Here is a 17,806-nt window from a genome sequence, read left to right on the forward strand (position 1 = left end):
AGTATTGTGGCTTAAAAATATCACCTGTATTTTTAAATGAGTTATATATATATATATATATATATATATATATATATATATAAACACACACATACACACACACTGGTTAAGAAATTGATTATTCATACCTAAGACTGACTATAAGATATTCTTCATGTCTGGGTTTTAAGATTAAAGAATACTGCTTCTGATTCGAAATGTATATGTAAATATGAGTGGAGTTAGGTCTGTGTTTATAGTAGTATGCAACAGTAAAATCAGACGCAAGACATTTTTAAAGTGGAAATTCACTAGTAGTTCAGAGGAAATGGGCAATGTTTGTATTTGATTATTGGTAGCATTGTTATTTGATCGTAAATAAGTTGTTGTACAGAAAAATAAAATGTAAATAATTACTTTCAAGTCTTCCAGGTCACTTCCTTCCTACACATTTTTAGAAAAATTAATGCTTTTAAGTGTTAAAGCAAATATCAAACTTCCAGAACTTTCTTAATACATTAAAGCAATACAGTAATTGCTTTATTTTAAATATTTTATTTCCTATAGCGTTTAGCAGAACAAAACAGTAATACATTTCAAAGAGTGTTTAGCAGAACAAAACTGTAATACATTTCAAAGATACAGTAACTTTATACTTTTTGATTTAAATTATTCTGTTTTCAATACTGAGCATTTTTCAGATTTATTTTAGGTACATTTTTGTTCTTTGATGTTTACAGTATTCTGTTTTTGGAATTTGATGTAGGTGGTGCAGATGATAATCTGATTGAAGGAGGGGAAACCAAGTTTGTCTGCAAACCTGGAGCAAGAAATATTACAATCATCTTTCAGCCTTTACTGAGGTAATAACACATTTTCTTTTGTGTTCTGTGTGGAGCTTTGGTTGAATAATGAATTGTAAAATCTCACATTGTAAACATTTTTTTTCATTGGTGTCTTCCATTCAAAATATTTGATATTTCACATTTTTGTGTTACTTGCTCTTCTAAAAAATGTACTTGGTGTTTACTTGTGTCTGATATGTGGCCTTTGCTAGGTCCAATCACCATTTGTGCCATCTTCTAAATTGAATTAGTCTTTATACAATGTAAAGAAAATCTGAAAAGCACTCTTGCCTGACACCTTCTAAAGTGGAAGGTTGATGAAGAGATGTCAGTATAGGTGTACCGACAATAGGAAGGATAGAAATCCTGCAAGTTTGCTTTATGCTCAATTTTAGAGCTGTATTGTGACCATTGCCATTCAAAACTCTGTAGGTTTTTTCTGGGCTGATGAATTTCCAAAAATTGTACCAGTTATAGAAATCAACACTTATTTCAGTGGCACAATCTTTACGCTTGAGTTCTGATGCTAATTATGTTTTTATGAGAGAATTTCTTACTTCACTTTGGCTGATCTGTAGATATATTCTTAGTTCAAGCCTAAAACAAGTTTAATATCTATTTATTGCAGCTTAAAGGATATTGCCTTTTACACTCAAAAATCATTCTCCTAAGTCCATACCTAATATTCTAACGGAAATCATGATGCACGTTTCTACTAAGTTTTAAAGGAGAACCTGCAGTGCCGCTTCGTTATAAAACTTTAGTTCACAGTTAACACGTTTATGAATACTACGTTTTAGAACAAATTAGCATCATGACAGTGAATCACTTAGTGGGAAAAGTCAGGAAAGAACTGGCACACTATTGTGTAGTTAGTACCTTGTCAAAACATTATAAAACCCTTCACTTCATTTTCTTTTTGACAATAGAGACAATTATATTTCCTTATTTTTGTCATCCTTCCTTAATACGGAGTGAATTAATTTTACTACAGTAAACTAAACTGAGCATAGGTGTGTAACCAATCACAAAAGGTTTATGAAAGAAGTTTTGGCTGTGTACTGCTCCATCAATCATCTCCACTTGTAGTTTTGCATTTATTGTTGAATTATGGCAATAGAAATAAATACATGAATTAGCAGGTGGAATGAACTGAATCTTCCACAACAGCTGAGCTTCTAATGTGTAAAAGAATGGAATTAGCCACTTTATGTTGAATGCTGTTGAGGTGGCCCTGAAAAGAACCTTTTAGTTTCTTCTGCGGTCACTTCCAGCATTTCGCTAAGCACTGACACTGGTTAATCACAGGAAACTTTATATATACAGTAATTTGAGTTGTTAGAGTCACCAACACTTTTTCAGTAAGCTGTGTTATAGATTTCTGTTATGTCTTTTGAGAAAAGTGTGTAAAAAGATAAATGTAAGACAATGCTTACAAAGAAGCCTTCTCTTAATGAGCTTAATTGACTTAATTGAGAGAAGTTACATAATTTCTTACTGATTGTAGTGAGGGGTATACTGCTTGAGGTTTAGGAATGTGAAGTCACAGTCTGGATATTGGATGTTTAACAAGGAGTTTGATGATGATGTACTTATGAAGAAGGTGAATCAGCGAGCTACTGCACCAGAGAAAATACTTGTGAATGCAGCCTTAGAACAACTGCCATGTATGTACCCTCAGCATGTTTTCTACAACATTCTTTGGTATCATTGTGTGTCTGAACCCATGTTGGTTGGTGCTTCCTCTTTCATTGTTTTCCTGTAAAGTCTGTAAAGGCCCCCATTACCCACTTTTATAAACACCATTAGTATTCTTGTAAATGCTTTGTGTGTTTAAAGGCAACTCTCAGCTATCCACCTACATCTTCCCTTATCCAGCACTGTCTCAATTGTATTTGACTGAGCAACCATAACAACACTAACTGATTATATTGCTCCAAGGGACCATGGAGAGAGAGACACACACACTCACACAGACATAAGCATTTTATTATATAGACAGATGATAATGGTGGTACTTATTCTTATATTTTCTTTATCTACGGTTTGCAGAGGGATTTGAGAACACCAGAATTACATATGAAGGCCAAATCCAGTTGAGTCATATTAACATTAACCAGTGTTCAATGAAATTACATTTAGAATTTAAACCAGCTAACCTTATTGATTATAAGATTAATGCAAATATTCTGCCAAAGAAAAGAAATAATAGGGCAGTCCACAAAAGCTGATATGCCAGGGACCAGCAGATACATAGTCAGCAAACACACGTGTTCAAAAGCCAGTTAAATCCTCAGAACCAAAATTGTCTAATCCTAAATTTTTGTCATGAAGTCGTAGTAGAAAGTAGTAAGTGTATGCCTTAAATGAAATGTTAAGAAAACATATTAAAGGTTTTTAGAGTTTTATTTGTAGTCTTGTACAAAGTGGTATTCATAATGCTGACCTTTATATGATCATGCTGATAACACCATCATCTGTGACTTCCATGACCATGGCCCCTAGTGTCTGATTGTAATGACATAACAAAATATAACAAAATGGTGGCACCCATTAAAAACCAAACTGGTGTCACATTCTTTTTCAAAGCATTACAAGCATGAAATTAACAAGGCTCAAACAAAAATGTTGAAAATAAACACAAATATATTCTCAAAAGTTCAAAACCTCAGAGAAAAATACTTCAATGTCAAAAAAAAATTTTCAGCCTAAAAAAAAGTTTAGCAAATCATAACAGTAAATTTGCTTTGGAAAATTTAATTACATTGCTGCACTGCAATACCTACTAGAGATTTGTTGTGAGACATACTGTTTCACGTAGAATCACTCATGAGGGCTTTATTTAAGCTACATGTCTGGTTGTTTTACATCAGGGAGCAAAACAGATATCATCAATGACTGAGAAATTTGCCAGGTTATGTTAAGTGAAAGAGTATGAAGATTTGATTTACGCACATGTTAATTAGCTCAACTAAGAGTTTCCACTATAAATATATAATTTATAAAATAATTTTTCTGTGTCATCTCCTTGGCATGTTTTGGGTACACATGACAGCATGTTCCATGCTTCCAGCCAGCAATATATTTTTGTGGGTGCATGCAGACAAATTCTAAGGACATTAGTGTCTCATTTTAACGGCTGAAAATTGTTAATTGATTGAAACAGGTTGACTATCGATTATGGAATTTTTGGTCTCTAACTAACTCAATTGTTTTAGACCACTGTGGACTGAGCTAATGGTTCATTTAGTTTATTCACATTAGCTAGTTCTTCTTTAACTACGTTTTTTTCTGTTGAATACTTTTTTTTCTAAATGATACATATACATAGTTTGTGGATTATGTCTAAAATTTTACAAGATACAGTATTTGCTTTTATTAAACAGGGATTTCATAGTAAAAATTAACATTGAAGAACTGCTGTAGGAGCTCCTAAACTTTCAAGCTGGATTATTGTGATTCTGTTATTAAAATCATATTATGGTTGTTTTTGTCTAACCAAAGTATTTTGGACATCTACTCACAAAGTGTTTACAAATGTTAAGCTGATTTACAGTACATTACTATTGTTTGTTCAAGATATGCAAAAATAGTCCAAAAATGTACAACATTATTTCTAACTAAAAATGAAAAAGAAGAATTAGATTTGTGCATTTCATTACATGTAAAATATATAGAATTGATGTTTATTTGGCATACACCATAATTCAAAGAGCTTCTAAGATTAGCATGTGGTCCATACTTTCATAATTAGAAAACAATCAGTTAATGTGACTTGATCCAGAGGTGGGGACTGAAATGGTAGCTGGAACCTTCGTCACTAAGCCACAATGCCTGTGTATTATTGTATTATTATTTTTGTGTTTAGTTTGCTTTTTATTTACTCTAATTGAAATTCTTTTAATGCAATATAATTCTCCATGAATTTTGCAATGTCTCTTTATTGCCTATAAAGTACATTGGTGATAGCTAGAAATTTGATGCAGTTGTCATTGAATATGTAGTAAGCTGGGGGCATTCTTTGTCCTACAGTTGTGTAGATACTGTATAATTCAAACCAAGCAGTTATTAATATCCAACCTCATTAACATGGTTTTGGTGCATTTTAAACAGAAAGAATCTCTTTTTTTTTGACTTGTCGGTCCAAATTGACATTTTACATTTTATTCTCAGCTATTCAGTCTTGACTGAGTTGGCATTTCAAGAGGCACATGACTCTTCAACTCAATAAACCTTTTTTTTTTGCATGTGCTCAATTAATCTGTGGCAGGCCTAAAGTACAGTGTATTTATTGCATGGATGTGTGAGAACAGATGCCATGTCTCCCTAGGGGGCATGTAGAGTAATGGCGTTTTAATTGTTGGTGAAAATGCCAGTGATCCTGATAGACTTGAGCAATGTTTGGCTACTGGGTGTCAAGGCCTCCAGGATCATTGCTGTATAAATATCAGCCATATTTCATTAAGATCTGTATGCAATTAAAAGACTTTGGTATGGAACACAAAAACAAATTTGCAGTGATGCTGAATGAGTTTTTGTTTAAGGAGCAGAGGGCACATTATTTTAGATCTGTGTTCATTTTTATTAAAGATGGAATTCAGACACTTAAAATGCCTTGGTTAAATATTAATTTTAATATATGAAATATGTATAAACTTTTTCTCTTTTCTTATATCTTCTTTAAATTATCATTGTGTTATTGCTGTTTATTCCATAAAAACTCTCCATTATATTCAGATTGTTCTACTTAAGTTAGTTTTAATTCTTTTTTAAAAGAGCTGAATTAGCAATACACTGATTTTTATTTCATTACTTCTCGTTTTAGAATGCATATTAATAAGAAAATGTTCTTTGCTTTCACATGGTTTTCAATACATTTTAAGGATTTAAATGGCAAAAATTACAATTTTTTTTCTTTTAATGAATTATTTCTTAATAATTTCCCTCTTGTATCATACATAATTCCCCTATGCACATCCGTGCATTCAGTGTTTATCATTACCGCATTGCATTCCAAACAAAAGTAAACAGACTTGTAAAACAGAGATACTTTTGACACTTGTCTGTTTTATTTAACTATTTGAAGTTTCTTGTAAACCTCTAGTTACTTAAATTTTTGTCTAAGATATATGATTCTTCTTCTTCTTTTGGCTGCTCCCATTAGGGGTTGCCACAGTGGATCATCTTGTTCCATATCTTCCTGTCCTCTGCATCTTGCTCTGTGACACCTAGCACCTGCATTTCCTCTCTCAAAACATCCATAAACCTTCTCTTAGGCCTTCCTCTTTTCCTCTTGCCTGGCAGCTCTATCCTTAACACCGTTCTCCCAAAATACTCAGCATTTCTTCTCAACACATGTACAAACCAACACATTCTCTCCCAGCCGTCCAACTTGAGCTGACCCTCTAATGTACTCGTTCGTAATTCTATCCATCAACATCACACCCAGTGCAAATCTTAGCATCTTTAACTCTGCTACATCCAGCTCTGTCTCTTGCTTTCTGGTCAGTGCCACCATCTCCAACCCATATAACATAGCTGGTCTCACTACCATCCTGTAGACCTTCCCTTTCACTCTTGCTGATAACCATCTGTCACAAACTACTCCTGACACTCTTCTACACCCATTCCACCCTGCCTGCACTCTCTTTTTCAACTCTCTTCCACAATCCGTGTTACTCTGTACTGTTGATCCCAAGTATTTAAACTCATCCACCTTCGCCAACTCTACTCCTTGCATCCTAATCATTCCACTGACCTCCCTCTCATTTACGCACATGTATTCTGTCTTGTTCCTACTGATCTTCGTTCCTCTGCTCTCCAAAGCATATCTCCACCTCTCCAAGGTCTCCTCAACCTGCTCCTTAGTATCGCTACAGATCACAATGTTATCGGCAAACATCATAGTCCACGGGGATTCCTGTCTAGTCTTGTCTGAACACCTGTCCATCACCATTGTAAATAAGAGAGGGCTCAGAGCCGATCCCTGATGTAATCCCACCTCCTTCTTGAATGCATCAGTCACTCCTACCGTATACCTCACCATTGCCACACTTCCCACGTACATATCCTGTACAACTCTTACGTACTTCTCTGCCGCTCCTGACTTCCTCATACAATACGACAGCTCCTTTCAATGCACCCTGCCATATGCTTTCTCCAGGTCCACAAAGACGCAATGTAACTCCTTCTGGCCTTCTCTATACTTCTCCATTAACATCCTCAGAGCAAACATCACATCTGTGGTGCTCTTTCTTGGCATGAAACCATACCGCTGCTCACTAATCATCACCTCACTTCTTAACCTAGCTTCCACTGTTCTTTCCCATAACTTCATGCTGTGGCTCATCAATTTTATCCCCCTGTAGTTACTACAGCTCTGCACATCCCCCTTATTCTTAAATATTGGCAACAGTACACTTCTTCTCCATTCCTCAGGCATCCTCTCACTTTCCAAGATTCCATTAAACAATTTAGTTAAAAACTGCACTACCATCGATCCGAAACACCTCCATGCTTCCACAGGTATGTCATCTGGACCAATGGCCTTTCCATTTTTCATCCTTTTCATAGCTGTGCTACTTCATCCTTGCTAATCCATTGCACTTCCTGATTCACTATCTCCACATCATCCAACCTTCTCTCTTTTTCTCGTTCTCTTCATTGATCAGCCTCTCAAAGTACTCTTTACATCTGCTCAACACACTCTCCTTGCTTGTGAGTATGTTTCCATCTGTATCCTTTATTATCCTAACCTGCTGCACATCTTTCCCAGCTCGGTCCCTCTGTCTAGCCAATCGGTACAGGTCCTTTTCTCCCTCTTAGTGTCCAACCTCTCATATAACTCATCATACGCCTTTTCTTTAGCCTTTGCCACATCTCTCCACACCTGGCGCCTTATCTCCTTGTACTCTTGTCTACTTTCTGCATCTCTCTGATTATCCCACTTCTTCTTCGCCATCCTCTTCCTCTGTATACTCTCCTCTACTTCCCCATTCCACCACCAGGTTTCCTTTTCCTCCTTCCTTTGTCCAGATGTCACGCCATGCACCCTTCAAGCTGTCACCCTTACTACATCTGCTGTAGTTTCCCAGCTGTCTGGTAACTCTTCACTGCCACCCAGTGCCTGTCTCACCTCCTCCGTAAACTCAACCTTGCAATCTTCCTTTATTCAACTTCCACCATTTGATCCTTGGCTCTGCCCTCACTCTCCATCATCTTGATGTCTAACATCGTCCTACAGACCACCCTATTCTGCTTAATTACACTTTCTCCTGCCACCACTTTGCAATCTTGAATCTCCTTCAGATTGACTCTTCTGCATAGGATGCAATATACCTGTGTGCATCTTCCTCCACTTTTGCACATCACTCTATGTTCCTCCATCTTCTTAAAATATGTAATTATCACAGCCATGTCGGCAAAATCCACTATCATCTGACCTTCTTCATTCCTCTCCTTGACACCATACCTACCCATCAACTCCTCGTCTCCTCTGTTCCCTTCACCAACATGTCCATTGAATTCTGCTCCAATCACCACTTTCTGTCCCTTGGGTATACTGTTCATCACTTTATCCAACTCACTCCAAAAATCTTTTTTCTCATCCATCGCACACCCAACTTGCGGGGCATATGCACTGGATTCATAATCATTACTCTGTCTGACACTCTTTTCACCTCCAAAACACTCTTGACATACTGTTCTTTCAGAATAACCCCTACTCCATTTCTCCTCCCATCGACACCATGATAGAACAATTTGAATCAACCTCCGATCCACCTGGCCTTACTCCCCCTTCCATTTAGTCTCTTGCACGCACAATGTATCAACCTTCCTTCTCTCCATCCTATCTGCTAACTCTCTCCCCTTACCAGTCATAGTGCCAACATTCAAAGTTCCTACCCTCAGTTCCACTCTCTTTTCCTTCCTCCTCTCCTCCTGCCTCTGAACATGTCTCCCCCCTCTTCTTCTCCTTCTTTGGCCAACAGTAGCTCAATTTCCGCCAGCACCCTGTTGGCTAACAGTACTGGTGGTGGTCGTTGTATTGTTGTCCTCGTATTGATCTGTCAAAATTTTACACCAGATGCCCTTCCTGATGCAACCCTCCCCATTTATCCGGGCTTGGGACCGGCACAAAGAAACACACTGGTTTGTATATCCCCTGTGGCAGGGTTGTCTATGATATATGATTGACTGCCCATAACAAGTGGTATAGGAAGATGACAAACTTAGTTTCTCAACAGCTTCTTGCACAATAAGTCACCCCGCCTGTCCTTCAACTATTTAATGGAATACTTTAGAAGGGCAGGAAGGTTGTTTTCCTTGACAAGATGAGAGGTTCTTGTCTTAGCAACGAGTACACACTGTTAGGAATGGTTTCAGATTAGGTAATTTAAAATAAATAAATAAATAAATAAAAGGACAAAACAAAAGCAACTACAGGACAAAACAAAATGTACCTTTGCAGCCACCTGCACATTCTGCACATTCTACATTCTGTTTAGAAAAAAAGAAAATGTTAAGCATGCTGTGCAGACAGATTACAACAGCCTGAAAAGAATGATAAAAGAAACACATCCACAAAAGTGATTTAAGAATAATACATATTTTTGGCTATTGAGTTCAAGTTTACTGTGTAATGTCAATAGGCAATTTAAAGTATGAGCAGAATATTTAAAATTTTGCTTTTTCACAAAATAAATACTATTTTGGCATACTGAAATTAGGCTGCATTAAATGATTTAATAATTCACTTTTCTGTTGTCACACATTTTATTCAGCTGATAAGAATATCATGTTGCTTATTAAAAAAGATAAAAGACACTACATTTTATATGAAATAACTAAAAATGGGAAAATTGACCAATACAGAAAATGATGAGAAGATTACAAGGAGTGAATATGTGTGCATATGTCTGTACAAATAGTTATTATTATGCAATAAATATGAACTATTGTTGTGATTTCATCACCCATCAACTAACATAAGATATGGCCTGCTGCAACTGTATCAGCTAAGCTGACTTGGCCTTCTTGGAATCCTAAACTATTGTAGGTTAAATGTTTAAAGTTTGTAAGTTTAGTATAATAATATGGTCCATTTGTGTGTTAATCATTGTTGATGCTCTTGTTTCCTGACTACTCTGATATTCCCCATATATGGCCAATGGTAGCAGCTTGATCAATACAGTAGTGACACCAATACAAAAAAACAGAATGGGAAAAGTTATTCAAAAACTAATAATAATGACTGTTTAGGTTTGAAACTCTGTGGATGTCAAATGCAAGAAATAAGGAAATTGAGTGTCTTTAGCTTTGAGAGGAACTATTTCTCAAAGTCTCAACATAGTTCATCCTGTAGAATTAATTTAATTCAGTAGTTAGTCAGGTGCAGTGCTAGAATATACTGATGTGACTTAAGTGGGGGATGTGCATTTAAGATGAGATCCAGGAAGTGCATCTTCACATAAAGGGTTATCTGGAACAAACTACCAAGTCATTTACTCAAAATGGAGACCTTATATCCTGTAGAGATACAATCATAATTTTGGAGCTTCAGGCAATATATAAAAAGCAAGCTTCAATCTGCCTCAATTGCACGTTTTTGCTTAGATGACTGTGATGAACTATAAGTGAACTCTTTTGGGACTCATTTATGCAGATCAAAGCTGTTTTACATCTATGGATTCTTTTTTCTTTTTAATCTAAGTATATAAACTTGGTTTAGAGTGGACAAAATATGTACAGCCTGATTGTTAAGAAACCAGAGACAGCAAAAGATTGCAAAGATAATGTACAATGCAGGTCCGAATTAATGCATGGGCACGCTGGGCAATTGCTCGGGGCCCCCACGAACATAGGGGCTCCATGCTAATCTATGTATGTTGTGTCTTGCTATAGTGGCTGGGTAGGTAGTGGCCCCAGTGCACTGCTTTGCCCGGGGGCCTATAATGCTGTTAAGTTGGCCCTTGTACTATGATCAAAAGTTTTAGGCAGAGCTATAGATCACCCATGTAGCTAGCCAATCATATGTGTGTTAGATAACAATATCTCATAAGAGGACTATGCAGTAGAAGTAAGACATTGTTGGTTGGTAAGTGGCAATATTCAGGATATTAGGATATTATTATTATTATTTAGGATATTCTTGCAGATCAAAAAGTAGCCTTCAGGTCAGGGTTATATCCCAGGATACCCATCATATATTGTTCACAACAAAGCTAGTGACTGCCTATATGATGTACCAAGGAGGAACAGGGGCAGTGTATGCATCACTAATAAAGAGGTCTTAAGTGGATAGGGTCTGTGTGTGTGCATCTTTCTGTATGCATGAAGTTTAGGATGTGAGAGTAGACCAATTCTATAATGAACTTGGTGATTTCCACTCATCTGATGATAATAGATTTGAACAACATTTTAAAACAGTATTTGGACAATACTGCGATCACTGAATTGTTTATTTTTGTTTATTCATCTTGTGACTAACAGACATTTGTTAAATGAAAAGATTTAATAAGAACTTGATTTTCAGTGGTAGACAATTTCTCATTGCATTTGTATGATTAACCTGCATCAGAAGAAGATCAATAGAACCAATATAATAACAACCCAATTGTGCTTCACTGACTCAGAATATGGAACCAATGTAGAAAGCATTTTAATATAGAGAATCTTTTATCTGTGGCACCTCTGCATGAGAACCACCCTTTTCAACCTTCGCAAACATATGGAGTTTTTAATATCTGGAAAACATTTGGGATTAAATTACTTAGAGATCTTTATATAGACAACATCTTTGCATCCTATGAACAATTACATTCCAAATTTAACTTTCCAGCAACACATTTCTTTCACTATCTTCAAATTAGAAACTTTGTTAAACAGAACCTGCCCGATTTTCCTCATCTCCCACCTTCCTCTGTGCTGGAAAAAATATTTCTCAGTTTCGAGGACTCAGACAGCATTTTTGCAATATATAAAATTATTTTACAGTCCCTCCCTTTCAAAGATCCAAGAGGACAGTGGGAAAAGGATCTCTCACTCAACATATCAGAAAAGGAGTGGAAGGTAGCAATGCAGAGAATTCACTCGAGCTCCATATGCGCAAAAAAAGCATACAATTATTCAACTCAAAATTATATATTGAGCACATCTGTCTCGCTTAAAACTGTCCAAAATGTTTTCAGGGAAAGATCCAACCTGCAAACGTTGCAATCAAGTTCCATCGTCATTGGGTCACATGATTTGGGCCTGTTCCAAATTAACATCATTCTGGACAAAAATGTTTAAGTGCCTTTCAGACAGCCTTGGTGTCACAATCCCTCCTAATCCACTAACAGCTGTGTTTGGTGTTCTTCCAGATGGGCTTAAAGTGGAGAAGAACAAATAAACTGTGATTGCCTTCACTACACTATTGGCACACAGACTTGTTTTGCTCAACTGGAAGAATCCTAACTCTCCTCTTTTAAGTCAGTGGGTAACTGATGTTTTATATTATTTGAAATTGGAAAAAATCAAATTCTCAATTAGAGGATCAATGCTGAACTTTTTCAAAACCTGGTGTTCTAATCAATAATATTTTAGATTAAGCTCTTAAAGCACGGAGGAAGCAGATTCTCTTCCCATTTCTTTTTCTTCTCCATTTATCTTTATCCGCTTATTAAACTCATCAATTTATTTATTTTTACTAGCTTTAAGTTTTACTCCGTTGGCCTTGCTCTCTTTTTCAGGGGTGGGGGTTGATTTGTTTTCAATCCTATTTTTTATAAAAATTGATCTATTTATATGGAGTAATTACAATAAAATCAATAAAATTTTAAAAAAAAAAGATCAATAGAACAATTGGGCAGACTTTGAAAAATTTGATCAAATCAGACAGCAAGTTTTGTTGCAGAAGCAAGTTTTAATAACTGTTGTGTTCAGTATGGAAAAATTAATGTTGCATTATGATGGCAAATTTAAATTGGACACAAAATTCAGTTTCTTTTTCAGTTTATTTATTGAAAGGAGTTCATAAATATACAACATGCAGTACATTGGGAAGGGATTCTGATCCTTCCTTTTAGTTCTCAATCCAAGGGTTCTTAAACTTCTTTTCATGTGCGAAGTTATTTTTATTCTGAACTTTGTGGGCCTGTCACTGGCTATCTATTATTAAACACACTATTACATTGTGATTTTTAAGTTTTAACTCAGAAATGAATACACATATTTATCAAGATGTCTTTATTTTGCTTGTTAATATATTGCTGCATTATTTCATTTTGAAGTTATGGTTGTTTATTCTCATGTGATATTTGAAGAAAATAACTGCATATAACATAAATGTAGGTGCTCATATTTAGCATTCACTGTCATTTGCACACTCCTCTGAATGAGAATTGAAGCATAAAAATTACTGCATTATACACTGTTATCTTTGTCATTCTCCTACAATTAAAGAGCACCTTTTCACTTTATTGTTAAAATGGCTTAGCCTAATGTGTTTATTGCCGACTGCATTAAACAGAGTTTAATTTTTACTGTCTGATAGTAAAGTTCAGGAAGCAGAGGAAAATGTTACATCAGAATAATGTCTCTTAATAATGTGTCTCTTGTTCATTATGCAAACATTTGTATTAAAGAAAACATGGACATTTTGGGAAACAGTTAAATAAAAACTGTTGTTGCATTGATTTTAAACCCCTTGAATAAAATTAGATCTAATGTGTATTAGTCCTTATATGTTGACTTTGTATCAGGTTGGTTAAAGTCAAAAGTGTGCAAATGGTTCCAGGCTGACAGTCAGCATTAATAGCAATGCAAAATAACCAGTCATTAGGATAAAAAATAATTCTGAAAACTTAACAATGAGCATTCACATTGTGATTAATGAATTTTATTATGACAATCAGAGAGCTTTAATAGTAACAGAAAGGTATTAAACAGTGTGTCGTCATAAAGGAAGGACTGGGGGAGCAGATATGCACAGGGCTCTGCCTCCCCCGGACGCTAGATGGCAGCCCCCCTGGGTTGCAGCATTGCCTTGGATTCCCACAGGGCTCCATGGGAGTTGTAGCTTGGCACGGCCTTGTTGGATTCCATCAGGGGGAGCTGCAGAGCCCTACTTTGGGCTTCCACCACACCTGGGAGTACTTTCAGGTGGCCCATCAGCAACAAAAGGAAAAACTGTCAAAGACTCAGAGGAAATTTACTATGTCTACATTATTGCCAGATAGATTTTAAGGAACTGTATAAAGTTTCTTTTGAATACTGTTTAATAAGACCTTGCCATGTTGTTAACTTGGTGCAGTTTATCTCCATGGGAACTGTCTTTTCATAAAGTTTCTGGGGGCAAAAATATCATAAACTGCAACATAAATAATAATAATTCAATTTATCAGTTTTCAGGAGCCTACTACCGACAAACTTATTACTTGAGTTCATAGATTTCTTATAGGTATCAAAAGACTTGGCAGCTAAGGATCACAGTAATGCTTTTATTTAAATGAAACATTCTAGCACCATTGTGTTTCATGTGTCTGGCCTTCAATACATAACAGAGTGGAGATCTTGAACACTTGCTGAATGACATTATAGGCTAACTTGGAGCTTTTTGTTCTCTGGGATTTATTGATTCATGTTGTAACAGAGAATAATTTATTTATATTTTAATTTCTGCGATGTAGTTATTACTAGAAAATGAAATCAAAATTGAACCAAATAATAATCCCTGATCAGCTGCTGAAGTAAAAAGTCCTCTGACTACTAAAATTGTGAAGAGGAAGATGAAGAATGTGATTAAGAAATGCAAAACAACATTTCGAGACAAGCTGTATTTATAATTTTATAATAAAAAAAAAGAAAAACTGAGGAACTTTGCAAACAGTAACTGGCTGTAAGCCATTGAGGTATTGTATGACTATGGAAAATTTGTTTTTTTATTTTGCAAATGATCTGAGTAATGTCTTTGTTAAATTTATTATACATTTAATAACAATTTATTATTATTATTATTGTATTTTTATTATTTATACTTTTTAGAACAGACAGAGACCATTAAAAAGATAAAGGGATATTCCTAGGCGCTACAGATAAAGAAATACTGTAAATGCAGTTGTGGTTAGGTCTTAATTTAAACAACTGAAACAAGGCTTAGCTCGTGGCCCAAATGTGTTCAGTTGTAAAATATTTCCAATACTAGCTGCATGTGGTCTTGGAGACAAAAAACAACCCAAAGACTCCCTAGCAATTTTACTATATTCGTGAACTTAGAGAGGCGTCAGCTAATTCTTAAGAATTACCCAGTACAGAGGACGTGGACCCACCTGTGCTTGCTGTCCCACTGGGTTTTGTAAGAAGACACTGGCGATACCATATCTTAGTCGTTATTGCTGGCATATGAGTCCTGTTAATCTTTGTCTTGAGAAAATACTTCCAGATAGACAATGTTTTAGAGAAAACTTTAAGCCTTGCCCTCTGTTGCTGATGCGTTTCACTTGAAGGTCTCTTCTTCTGTGTCATTAGCACAAAGTCGTTTTTGTGCAGCAGCCTTTGCTGCATACAGGTCTTTGCATGCATGCGCCATCTAGTGGCTATGGTTGAGCGTTAGCAGACTGGAAAGCTCCATACATACACACACACACATATACAGGTCTTTGGTTTATATAGGTATATGTCTGATGAGCTAACCAGATAGTGTGCAATGCCAAGTAAAAGCAGAGGATACTTTGATGGTCTTGTTAAATAACATCTTTGAGTTTGTGAGGCAGGATAAAAATTCAGTGAAGTTTTGGTGTGTAGACTTTGGCATTGTGTTGAATACTAGTCAGCTATATCTGTTGACAGGTTGAAAGAGGATATGGTTAGTTCCAGATGAATTCTGCTATTCTACAGTTTCCTTGTTAATCATTGTTTTTAACAAGTTTATGTTTTCTGCTAGTTGCTGTACATTTTGAGCACAAATGAATGCAATGCTCATCTTTCACTTGTTTCTTTTTTTCCTTTAATAAACTGATTACAGTATACTGTAGTGGTGGGCTTTTTAAAATCTGATACTTCATTCCATTATTTTTATTATATTATGATTGCCTGTCTTATCTAATAACTTTGTCAGGGTACAGTAAATGTGGGAAAAATATGATCATGGATTTAAGGAGGAAGAACTGTGTCTTATCTGCATAATTAAACTGAGAATTGGTTGAATGAGTCATATTGCAGATATTTAGGAATGTAGGTCAATAATAACTTGAGAGGTTTTGTAGCCTGCCTATGGATAAACAAGGCTATTTATCCTACATAAAACTGAATTGTGATCTGGTTCATTCTAAAAATGTTTTATGTATCTTTTGGCAGGAGAAACTTGAACTACAGTGCATATTTAAAGTAGTCAGCAGAGTCGTACAGGGTTAATCAGATTTTTGTAAGGGTTATTTGTAGATATTGCCTTAAATGTGATCATTCTTATAAGGCAAGTCATCTGCACTATGAGTTAAATTCTAGCCTACTAACAAGGGCTAAAATCCTGAAATGTACAATTAAAACAATGAAATAAATTATACCATTTTTTTTTACCAGTTTAACCAGTTAATGATAAAGAGTCACTCCATCTGTGGTATACTGTAAAAAATAGGATATCTTTGTTTTATTTTAATGTGTAGGTTTTCCTTATTTTTTTGGATATTTGTGCTGTTCTTTTATAACCCAGAAGAATAAACGATAATAAATTGAGAAATATAAAGGTGGTTTCTAGAAATAATTAAATAAGTGCAGTAATAAATAATTAATGCAAAGAACATGTTTTCGCAACAAAAAGGTAATACATACAAATTATAATTTTATTATAACAAAAGCATACTGACAAAAGGGCATACATAGAAATTTTAAATGAAATCCAATTTACAAAAAGGCTTGGCCAAAAAATGGCATAAGAAATTTCAATTGAATCACATTTTCTAACTTTTTATAATAAGTATAGGGTCACTTCAAGTTAAATCGTTGCAGAGTGAGAGTTGCTGGAGTTCATTTGCTGTACTGGCAGGAAGGGATAACTTTATTATGTAAAGGCAATGCCATATTTCTGTCATAGACGATTTGAGTTTACATGGAAGGCATGTCACATTCATTGAGTGCAGTTGCTAAAATCTCCCTGCTTCTCAATCGCTGAAGCTGTCACTGTAGGTGAATCATAGTACATGACCAATTATGTGATTATTTCGGAATTTTCACACCGAATTCAAGACTCGTTGTATCATATGTGTAGCACAAAGGGAGGGTGATTTTGGTGGCCATTCAACATAAAGAATGCTGGAATGTGAACAGGAACACTACCTGATTGTAGGCAAACCCCATAGACAACTGAGACATAGTATACAGTACACCATTTGAAAATTTGCAGATATTTAATAAATAAATAAATTCAATTTGTTTTAAGTTTGGTTGGCAGAAATGCTACCCCTGTGCAACTCATGTATTACCAGGCAGGTGATGAAGATTACTGAGCATTCTGCTCACTCTTTGCCAAGGTTTCTACAATGTATACTTCTTGGAAGATTTTACGAGTGGGCAGGGGCAAAGTGTGAAAGTATAGAAGAAAACAGCATATGATAATCATTCATGGATAATAATAACAAAATACTTGACCATCTTATTTTTTATATAAATATTGTATACAGTGATCCCTCGCTATATCGCGCTTCGCCTTTCGCGGCTTCACTCTATCGCGGATTTTATATGTAAGCATATTTAAATATATATCGCGGATTTTTTGCTGGTTAGCGGATTTCTGCGGACAATAGGTCTTTTAATTTCTGGTACATGCTTCCTCAGTTGGTTTGCCCAGTTGATTTCATACAAGGGACGCTATTGGCAGATGGCTGAGAAGCTACCCAACTTACTTTTCTTTCTCTCTCTCTTGCGCTGACTATCTGTGATCCTGACGTAGGGGGTGTGAGCAGGGGGGCTGTTCGCACGCCTAGACGATACGGAAGCTCGTCTAAAAA

General features: G+C 35.7%; 1 protein-coding gene across 2 annotated transcripts in view; it reads left to right on the plus strand.

Moving 5' to 3' along the window:
• The window catches only part of exoc4 (exocyst complex component 4), a 447,737-nt gene that overhangs the window by 152,451 nt on the left and 277,480 nt on the right, over window positions 1-17,806 (plus strand). For both annotated transcript variants that reach the window (XM_028814392.2, XM_028814398.2), the window contains exon 10: window positions 746-842. In XM_028814392.2, coding sequence (XP_028670225.1) covers window positions 746-842 — 97 coding nt within the window. The remainder of the gene's footprint in view (window positions 1-745; window positions 843-17,806) is intronic.

The sequence above is a fragment of the Erpetoichthys calabaricus genome, chromosome 1 (genome assembly GCF_900747795.2).
Source record: "Erpetoichthys calabaricus chromosome 1, fErpCal1.3, whole genome shotgun sequence".
NCBI lineage: Eukaryota > Metazoa > Chordata > Cladistia > Polypteriformes > Polypteridae > Erpetoichthys > Erpetoichthys calabaricus.